Below are 10,146 nucleotides of genomic sequence, written 5' to 3'. Positions count from 1 at the left end.
GCACATTCCAGCGAGACTACAGGCAAGAACGGAGGTCAGCAGGTGGCAGAGTCGAGTCGTTTAATGACAATATTTTACAGTTGGGTTGAATGAGTTAGAATCAATATTCATGAAGATCTTACACCAGAATGATTTAGAACAAGAAACAAATAAACGTGATCTTCAGAGATTAGTTTAAAACACGTAGATCAGCCATAGAAACACAAACAAACAGAAGTGCTATAAAAGCAGCGAAGAGCTACGGGAGCCTGGGGGTCCAAACAGGAAGTCGGCACTCATTACAGGTAAAAATCACATAATTGTTGTGTTGTATTATTTTATAATACATTAATGTAATTAGGACTTAGTGCTGTACACAAATCCTCCTCCAGGGGGCAGAAGGCATGAATCCACGTCTCCTGAGTGAAGAACCAATCCCGTTAAAGGCGTGGCACTCCTAAAACTTCAAATACACGTTTAGAGTTAAATATCATCTGTTCCAAACATAACTTATTGCTTATTCTTCACTTTTGCTGCAGGAATATTTTGCTACATTTAGCTGATGATTGTATCATCAATAACTGAAGGATTAATATTATTAGTAATATTAGTAACTCTATTGGTCGAAAATACTCCATAAATCTCAATCATAGATTATTCCGTAGATAAATGCATCAAAACAGCTTATTTTCTAACTTAGTTTGTTCATTTTAAAAACTACTAAATTATTTACGTGATTTTTTTACAGACGGGGAAACCTCCCACCAAACTTGTTAACAGATGCTCGTGCTGCGTCACGGTTGTCAGGAGTTTGGCATTTCACCGTTTCCACGTCATTTTTACGCATTTATCATTTAACTTCAGCTGTTTGCGTGAAACCGAATTTATACAACATCTGCTGATTTTAGAAGCATTAATGTCAGTATATTGGTATCGGCAAATATCGGTTATCGGCCACAACGGTGATAGTAATATCGAATATTGATATCAGCCCAAAAATGTAATATCGGTGCATCACTAGAACTCAGCAACAATTAAAACACTTCATGATCCTTAGAATGAGCTCTGAGCAGATTTATTTCCACATCGGTAGCGAGTTCAGGTTCAAGTTTCCCAAGCTACAGGATCTAGAAGATGCTTCCTAACAAACATGTTTTCCTGCTGGGAGACAAACGGGATGTTTTAATATTTGCTGACTCAGCAGATCAATGCAAACCTACAAGGTTATTTCTGGTGTCGTTGGGTAAAGTTCCTCAGCTGGACTGGGTCTGATTTGGCTCTCCAGGATGGAAATAAAGAATAATTCATGAAAAGGTCATAAATCGGGGGGTAACTTAGTATAACCTGATGATCTTTAAAGGTTCCTTCTTGGGTTAGAAATTATTCTCTACTGTGATTAAAAATATCACAAATTCTTCATTTTACGTTCAGAGTTTTGAATGTCAGTTTAACATTAGATCTGCAGAAACGTTTAAGAATGACAGAAAAGCTGCAACAACTTAGCTGAGATAATCGTTTGATTTTATTCATGGAAGTAGATCGTTTAAAAAGTAGATGAACAAAAATTTAACTATTTAGATTCTGAAATTGTCACAACTGAATAATAAGTAGGAAGAGAATTTTTAAAAACAAAATTAAAACATTAAATTAGGTCATGATTACAAATGTTTGATTATTTTACTATTGAATAATTCTGAGTTCCTCAATAGAAAAATTAAAGTTTATTAACACTACACATTTGATATGAAACGATACTTTTAAAGGGAACTATTTAATGTCTGGCGTTGAAAAACAGCTGTACAATAACCGGTTATTTTATTATTTAACTATCAGTGATACCACCAGGGGGCAGCAGACATGGACATTTTTCTGGTGAAGGTACTAATCCTAATGCTACACCTGGAGGCTTTAAAGTGAGGGTCAAGGCCTGGGTGGAGACGTATTTCATCCACACTTCCTGTTAGGAAAACGCTTCTGAAAGAGGCGTCGCCTGGCGGACCGAGAGAGCGGCACTGAGGCAGTGGTGGACCGCACCCCCCTCAACCCCCCCATGTGTGCTGTCGGGAGTTTCTCAATCTAAAAACCAGCTGTTAACCAGCGCGTGCGCACTCGCGCAAGCACGCACTTGCACAAGACTTACCCCGGAGAGAAGCAGACAGATTCTGCAGCATTCTGGAGGATTTCCTGTTAAACGCGATCATTAAATGAAAAGAGGGACGAGGGCGTTTTTTTCAAGGAGGCGAGCGGCTCAGAGCGCTAACGTGTCATATCGGCAGGTGAGTGGCTGAGCCAGGTGGAGGTGTGGCTGCCTCACCTGGAGACCAGTGCAGTCCGGCCACATAGTACTTTGCTGACAACGTCACGTTTTTCAGCTCAGCCGTCAGCCGTCAGCCTTTTCTACGAGAATGCGGAGCAGAGTTTAAACCTGAAGATGGAGACAGAATTATGGTTTGGGGCTGAAATATTACATTTAAAGTAAGTTGCACTAAAATGCCACACTAATGATTACACATGGGTACGGCACCATTAGACCATCTATACAGGTTAGCAGCAAAAACAAGTTCATTTAGGCGTTACTCGCTCTTTTAAGGACGGCAGGGATTAAATAAAGAAAACCAACATCTAGTAACGGCGCTGCAGCCCCGATGACTAAAGACAGGTAACAAATTCAGCTTTTTACTAAAACATTTTATTAAAGCTGATTATTAGTTCTTTATAAAATATATCAGAACACACACACACACACGCTTCCTCTCCATCTTGAGAAAAAAAAAAACTGTTGAGTTAATGAGCTCGTTTTGTCGTTCCAACAGAAGAAAATTAATTTTTCTGAGATGTTAAAACACCCCAGCAGCAGTCGGACACGCTTATGGTCCCTCCGTTTTAGGGTCCAGAACTGCAGTGGTTCTAATCCGCTGACGGGCTTCTACCAGCTGAGTGTCCAGAACCGGATCCTCCTATGGAGCCGTGGGTCATGGCGCTGCCAGCGAGCGGATGAAGGCCTCGTAGTGCTGCGGGTGGCAGCGCTTGTACTCACTGATTTTTCTACTGATCTGCTTTGGCGTGTCCTGGTAGTAGTTCTTCTCATCTCTGGCCATCGCCTGCAGGGAGGAAGGAGGAACACGCCGTTCAGGTCAGAAATAACCCGACAAGAGCTTTTTCTCTAGCCAAAAACAAGACGAGCTTGAACTTACGGATCTTTCTGTGGCACAAATGAAACCTGATAGGTTATTTAAAAAATAAAATCATCAGTAAAACATCTCTGGAGCTCTTAATTAGCTCTGCTGCCGATTTTAATATTCACTCGTTCACACATCTGCTATCGACCTGCTGCATCATCGGCTCCAAGGTACCGATTCTGCAACACGGGAAGGGAGACTCAGAACCTTCATCTGTCAGATTAACACCAAAGAAAACCAGAGTTTCTAATGAGGACTTCTTCAAACCAACCAGGCCCTGTGTGGACGAGTGAGAAGAACTGGGCTGAAGACTTTTTTCAAAGTATAAATTCTGCCAGATGATGAAAGCTTTATTCCGATACGTTGAGAGCATCTTTTCTGTTCTTTAAGGCTGAAATATGAATTATGTCGCCTCTAAAAGATGACGCTCAGCATCTGAAAGGTGAAAAACCAGCAGCTGATGTTCTGTACCAGAGTCTGAAGGTCAGTTTGCTGAACCTGCAGTCCTCTCTCTTTCCGATTTCCAACAACAACGTTCCCCTAAAGGACTCCACCGACCAGACAGATTCCAAACCACCGTCCTGAAAAGGTCCTGAAATCAGAATCTGGTGAAACTCCTTTAATCGAGTAAAAAATAACTGAGGTTCTTGTGCTTTTAATGACGGTTTGAGTTAGAAAACGAGATGAATTGTGTTTTCAGAGACCTTTCCGTGCCGCAGCAGGACTAAACTCAGAGCGGGGTCGGCTTTAGAGAGGACGCTTCGACCCTGAAGCCTCACAAAGACTCTGAGCGGTTTAATCGAGTGCAGCCAAGTCACTTCTCAGAAGTCAAGGACAAAGATTTTTCTACGAAAAAATAAATAAAATTTATCGTGTGAAAAATGAAACTTTGATGAGGACACGTTAAAATCGGCCGGGGGAAAATCAGACTCAGCTTGGAGTTTTTTTTTCCGAGGGTCTAAAACCCAGCCGTGATCACTGACCTGAGGTCAGCTTGGAAGATATGAAAACAGTATGTGATGCAAAGATAAGTGTTTCATCGTCTGACTTATCAGAAGAGGAGTGGAGGTGGTCAGCAACAAGACTCGGCTGTGATGTTTAAGCCAGGCTCAGGTGGTGCTGAGGGGTCCAAAGTGGGACCAGAACATCTCTGCCCAAATTCTGACCAGACAGCTGAAATCCAGACTCAGACCAGGAAATGTGTTTCCAGTCTCCTCCGGTCCAGTTCTGGTGATCCGGCGTGAACTTCTGCAAACCTCTGTAGGTACCAGAGCTGACGTCTTTCCATCATCTGAACCCCAGGCTGACCTCTGACCCTGGAGATGGTTGTAGGTTCTAACCTGATCCAGGTTCTGTTCAGTGTTTTTGGAGGGCATCTTAGTTTTAGTCTTCGTCAGTCAAAAAGGGTTTTATTCAACAAGGATTTTGTTTTTTTAATTTTACAAAACATTAAACAGAAATATTCTCTAACAAAAGCACTGATGGGTCAGACGTGTCCTCTGAGCTGCTGTTTCTAAACTTTATTAATAATCACAACAATGTGATAATGTATGGATGCAGATCTGTGCATCATTCTGTAGATTTCCACTAAAGAAACGTATGATTTTCTTTCCTGAACAGAATGGACTCTTAGGGAGTGCACGGAGTATTCAACACGATATTTATACAGAAATAAAGAAATGTGTTTGTTTCATTTATTATTCAAGTTATCAGACCTCCATCTTGAACGTGGATTGTGGGAAAGTCCACCTACTTAAATGCAGTAATGGTTTTCCACAGACTGCAGCGTTGTGAGTTTTCACAGAACGAATATCAATAACCCAGATCTGCTCTCGAGCATCAGCAGACGCTCACAAACATGTAGACGGGTTAGGGACCCGTAATTAGGAACCAGGGAGCAGAGACAATAATCCCGATACTCTGACTTTCAAACATTCGTCTTACGAAACGTGTTCAGGTAAAACCCGTTAAAACCATAAATTCTTTCACTCTTCTGCCCAAATGCATGACTGTTCCAGGAAGCACTCATATAAGAAACGTGTTAATATTACAGACATGTTTAAGAAAAGCAACAGTCGCTCATGTTTTAGTCACAAAAGAGCTATTTTTAGCTCGTCAGCACCTTGATCACGAGATCTTGTTGTCCCGGCAAGGGTCATGCGTTGGTCTCCGAGGTGTTGTTCTCCAGTGGTTTAAAATCCTACCTTCACAAGAAGTCATTTTCCATTAATCTGGGTCCTTTTACCTCGAAAACAGCACCTCTGACATGTGGGGTGCCTCAGGGCTCCATTTTGGGTCCAGCACTTTTTTTCTTTGTATATGCTCCACTTACGCTGGGGACACACCGGCCGCGGAAGCGCCGAGAAGCGAATCGCTCACGAAATTCGGCCGCTGCTCACCGCTCCTCAGTTCAGATCAGACGCGCCCCAGTCGAGGCGCGTCTCGACTCAGCTGTAGTTTTGCTTTTAAACACTTGGTGTCCTCCATTTCCTCTCTGCCTTTTCTCAGCTCTTTTCCTCTACGTTTGCGTGTTTGTACGTGTGTGTGAGTGTGTGTGTGTGTGTGTGTGAACCTATGGTATGAGTTGTTTCTGCCAGTTGAATCTCTTGGAACCCGCTCCAATTCTGCAGCTGTATCCTAGCAGTTTCTTCTGAAATGGGTACGTAAATAGTCATGTTTTTCGGGGGTCGTACAGCTCCTTGTGTTTCTCAACTTCCATAATTAATTTAAAGTCATCCATCTTAACTGCTTGCCTCAGACTTTCTGCCTCTCTGTCCTGTTTGCTCCGGTGAAAAGACACCCAAAACCACACCCCCTTCACGTGGTCACACACGCACACAAGTTCGATGTGTGTGTGTTTGTGTGGTTTTTCTGCAGTGTCTGATTACGAACACATTTGACTATTGCGGAATTTTATTTTGAAATGCTTTGTTTTGTTAAATTTACCGGCCTGCCTCTTGTCTAGGTTTGACTTCCTGCCAGAATTGAAGCGATTCACCCGCGGCTCGCGAAAAAAATAGAGCAGACGCCGAAACGATCGCTGCACAGCGTGGGCTGGAGTGCCGGCGCGAGGCGATTCGCGGCACTTCGGCGGCCCATGTGGTCTATAGAATAGCTTAACAAGGGCGCCGAATGAAGGCGGTCCCATTTTTGCGTCGCTTCCGCGGCCGGTGTGTCCCCAGCGTTAGGTAATTTTATACTTCTCAAAAATGGAGCCTTTCACTGTTTCGCTGATGACCTTCAGATCTATTTGCCACTTAGTGATGCCAGGTCAATTGGCTCATTACTGGAATGCTTAAAAAGCGTCAAACAATTAAAGCTCAACAATTAAAAAAACTGAAATTTTACTATTTGGCAGTCCTAATCTAACGTTGTTAGTCCTCTTGGTCCTTGCTCTGGTTTTCTAAAACCCTGTGTTAAAAACCTTGGTGTGTTTTTAGATGGTTCTTTTAATCTTAAGGCAGGTGAGTGCAGTGGTCCAATCAGGTTTTTATCATTTAAGGCAGATAGCAAAGGTGAAGCCATACCTTCCTGCTAATGTCCTGGAACATGTCATACATCTGTTCATGGACTACTCTACTGCAACTCCCTGTATTCTGGCCTGGACCAGTCCTCCCTACACCGACTTCAGCTGGTCCAAAATGCAGCGGCACCAGCAAGCGGGATCACATAACCCCGGTTCTGGCCTCTCTCCATTGGACTCCTGTCTCTTGTGGGCCATTCCCATCTGTACAGGGTCGGCCCGGGCCAGGCAGCGTAGGTTGTTACATATCTGGGTGGCCTGGTATTTTTCCGGGCCAACCAAGGCTCATTCTCAGCCCTCTTCTCGAGGGGGTCTGCTTCAGGCCGACCAGGGCCAACACACCCACTGCTGACAGCAAATTCACACCTTCCATTAGAGCAAGCCTCTGATTGGTGGGTAGAATCAGCCCACATGGGCTTAAGACAAGGATGTGTGGAATCAACCGGGCCAGGCTGGGGCCGACTGGGGCTACCCGGCCCGGGCCGACCCGGTACAGATGGGAATGGCCCATTACAGGATCCATTTCAAAATGTTACTTTTTGTTTTTAAATCCCTCCATGGCCTGGCCCGAGTTTACATCTCTGAGCTGCTGTCTGCTTACGTCCCTGCCAGAACCATGAGGTCCAGCTCTCGAGCTCTTTTAACAGTTCCAAAAACCCGCCACAAGACTCGCGGCGACAGAGCGTTCTCTGTGGTTGGTCCCAAACTGTGGAACAACATCAGGACCACACAGAATCTAGAGTATTTAAATCCCTTCTTAAGATTTGCTTTTTTGATTTGGCTTTTAATGCAGGTTGACTTGAGCATCTTAATAGTTTTTAACAGTTTTTATTATAGATTGTGACTGTTGTGTGCTCATCTTATTTTAGGTTTTTATTGTTGATTTGTTTTACCTTGTACTGCTGTAAATGCGCCCTATAAATAAAATTGACCCTGACCTTGTTTTCGTTATGAAAACAACATTGGTTCTGTTGGAAGTTTCTTCCTGTTAAAAGGGAGTTTTCCTCTCCACTGTCGCTGCATGTTTGCTTAGTATGAAGATTGCTGTAAAGACTCTGACTCTAGTCAGTGACTCGATGCGACCTGCTGGGTTCCTTACACAGGAAACTTAATGAAATGACATGATGAACTGAACTTAGTTGGAATGTTTACTTTGTGGAGAGCCTTGAGACGACTCCCAGTGTGATTTTTATAAAGATTACATTAAACTTATTGTTGAAATTAATCCCAGTAGATCCGCCCATCTGTTTCCCCACTCCTCTCTCGTCCTTTTGCTTTCTCCCATCCTGTCCACGCTGCTTCTTCAGGCCACAAATAAAGTCAACAGGAGTTCCTCACATCCTTCCTGCAGTAAAGGAAACCTGCTATGAAAGTACCTGAACAGGGCAGAAAACAAACAACTCCCCTCAATTCTCCATCCCGATGCTCCGCTTTAACCTCAGCAGGTCATCTTTCCCACCTGATGTTGGTGTTAACACCAGTGTTTAGAGACCATCGCAGTAAATACACCTCCTTTAGAAGGAGAACATGCAGCTTCTGACTCTACCTTGTGGTCGTCGTGGTGTTCTCGGATCATGTGCTGCACATACTCAATCAGGTCAGAGGACAAGGTCTTTGTGTCTTTCTCTGGAAGACTGGCCTCCTCCTGCAGCTCTGCACAAAAAAATTACAACCTTTTAAGGGAGACGAAAAAACTCTAGCTTGTGAATGTTTCAGGCGGTTTAAGTCACGTCTGTTGTCTGAAGTTTTGAAGCATCACACAAACAAAAGCAGCAACCTGCAGAAACCAATCATGACTCACTGCTGATGATGTACGGTTTGGTGACGACGCGTTCGGGAGGTTTGTCTCTGTGTTTCTGTCCGGGGAGCTGAAACACAAACAACAGCCCCCAAGTCAGATCAGCACATCTCTGCTCTGAACACAGAAATGAATCGTTCGTGGGTCAAATGAAGTGTAGGAAAACAAGCTGCAGCTGAGATCAACTTCAAACTCAAGCAGAGACAATTTGTGATTCATTTGGAGCTGAAGCATAAAGCAGCATTTATGAGCTCCGAGGAGTCTTCAGAGACGATCATTTAAAATTTATTTGGCTTCAGAGAAAATCCAGAAAAACCTGAAAACAAACAGCTGAGCTTCTCTCAGACATTTGGCGTCCCCTTCTGGTTCAGCTCTGAACTGATCCGACCCTCACCGTTTGTTTCTTTATCGGCAGCGTCCGGTTAGGGTCAAAGGACAGACCCATCTCAAGCAGGTTCGTGGACGTGGACTTGTGGTCCTCCCAAGCATTACGAATCTGTGGACTGAGACAAAAAATAGAGATTTAAGGCGAAACCTCTAGAGCTCCAGACGAAATCTGTGTCCAAATGGCTCAAAGGTGTGTGACTAAGGTCAGGCGATGATACCGACACATAAGACAGATGCACCGATTCTGGTTATGAGGGCAGATACCGATTTCAGAACTGACTGCTAGAACTGACTTTGTCACCATTGTAACAAGAGTGTGCCCATATGAAAGACACAATCACTGGTGCTTAGTGAGTTCAAAGTAGGGCTCCAAGATAATACATTCTCCATGAAAATCAGAAGGCGATTTCTTCTCAAATGCAATATTAAAAAATGCCGACACCTTTAGTTTTGCTGCACTCCGCATCTGTTGTGTTACTTTTTAATTGCATTCCTGTCTCTGATATAAATTGCAGCCCCGCCATGTTGGATCTTGTTGCGGTTCACTGATGCAGGAGAAACCAACAACAACTAAACCGAGGTGTCGTGGAACATCTGGACAGAACGGCTCGAGCTTTTTGTTAAGAAAACCCATAGTAAAACAAATCAGGGGCGCTGTTGGGCAAGCTAACGCTTCTAGTCCGTCTGTCAGAGATGGACTACAGCCACTTTAAAACTTTGACCTCCATATTTATACGTTTCCGAGTCCTTCCGTAACTCCAAACATTGGTTTTTAGTCACAAAAACACACCGGGTGTCAGCCTCGCGGTCTGGTGTTAGCTAAGATTAGCAAACACGCTAACGGGACTTACTGTTCGATCCTCGGGGCAATCTTCTTTTTAAACTTCTTTTTTAGTTTCTTCCGGTCCAAGTTGTAGTCATACTGCTTTCTTCTCTTTGACTGTTTGGCTTTCGGCATTTCAGATTAAGTTTTCTTCTCTTATAACAACAAAATTGTAGTTTGCGCTCGGCACAAATCAAAACGTGCAGCTGCAAACAGGAAGCGCGTGCTATTCTTCTTCTTCTTGTTGTTTATTGGCGGGTGGCAACCAACTTCTAGGTGCATTTCCGCCACCTTCTGTGTGGGAGTGTGAGTCGCAATAGGGAGAAACTGTTCTACTGTAATTCAATTCTATTTATTAAATTACTAGTCTTTAAAACCCCAGTTAGTAATTTATAAACATCTAATCCTCCAATATATATTATATATAATAATATATTGCTCAAATTCAACTTTTCAT

General features: G+C 43.4%; 1 protein-coding gene across 3 annotated transcripts; it reads right to left on the bottom strand.

The window, feature by feature from the left end:
* Positions 1-43: 43 nt before the first annotated feature.
* On the bottom strand, positions 44-9,946 carry nop16 (NOP16 nucleolar protein homolog (yeast)). 3 transcript variants are annotated; one of them, XM_015961853.3, is made up of 5 exons: positions 9,718-9,944; positions 8,874-8,982; positions 8,483-8,549; positions 8,228-8,334; positions 44-3,080 (listed from the first exon to the last, which is right to left on the bottom strand). In XM_015961853.3, the coding sequence occupies exons 1-5, from the start codon at positions 9,822-9,824 to the stop codon at positions 2,952-2,954; spliced, it is 519 nt and encodes a 172-aa protein (XP_015817339.1). In that variant the 5' UTR covers positions 9,825-9,944; the 3' UTR covers positions 44-2,951. The 3 variants fall into 3 exon arrangements, with proteins under 3 accessions (XP_015817339.1, XP_054586914.1, XP_070412059.1); XM_054730939.2 differs by lacking the exon at positions 44-3,080 and adding an exon at positions 7,191-8,026 and having other exon boundaries at positions 9,718-9,946; XM_070555958.1 differs by lacking the exon at positions 44-3,080 and adding an exon at positions 8,031-8,057 and having other exon boundaries at positions 9,718-9,945.
* Between the last annotated feature and the right edge of the window lie 200 nt (positions 9,947-10,146).

The sequence above is a fragment of the Nothobranchius furzeri genome, chromosome 10 (assembly GCF_043380555.1).
Source record: "Nothobranchius furzeri strain GRZ-AD chromosome 10, NfurGRZ-RIMD1, whole genome shotgun sequence".
Lineage (NCBI taxonomy): Eukaryota > Metazoa > Chordata > Actinopteri > Cyprinodontiformes > Nothobranchiidae > Nothobranchius > Nothobranchius furzeri.
The sequence above is the reverse complement of the archived record's forward strand: the minus strand, read 5'-3'. Positions and strand labels throughout refer to the sequence as shown.

Coding starts and splice junctions, on each gene's coding strand:
- nop16 (XM_015961853.3), bottom strand. CDS start 9,824: ATGCCGAAAGCCAAACAGTCAAAGAGAAGAAAGCAGTATGACTACAAC. Junction 8,550..8,873: donor TGCCGATAAAGAAACAAACG/GTGAGGGTCGGA, acceptor TTTGTGTTTCAG/CTCCCCGGACAGAAACACAG. Junction 8,335..8,482: donor CAAACCGTACATCATCAGCA/GTGAGTCATGAT, acceptor TTTTTTGTGCAG/AGCTGCAGGAGGAGGCCAGT.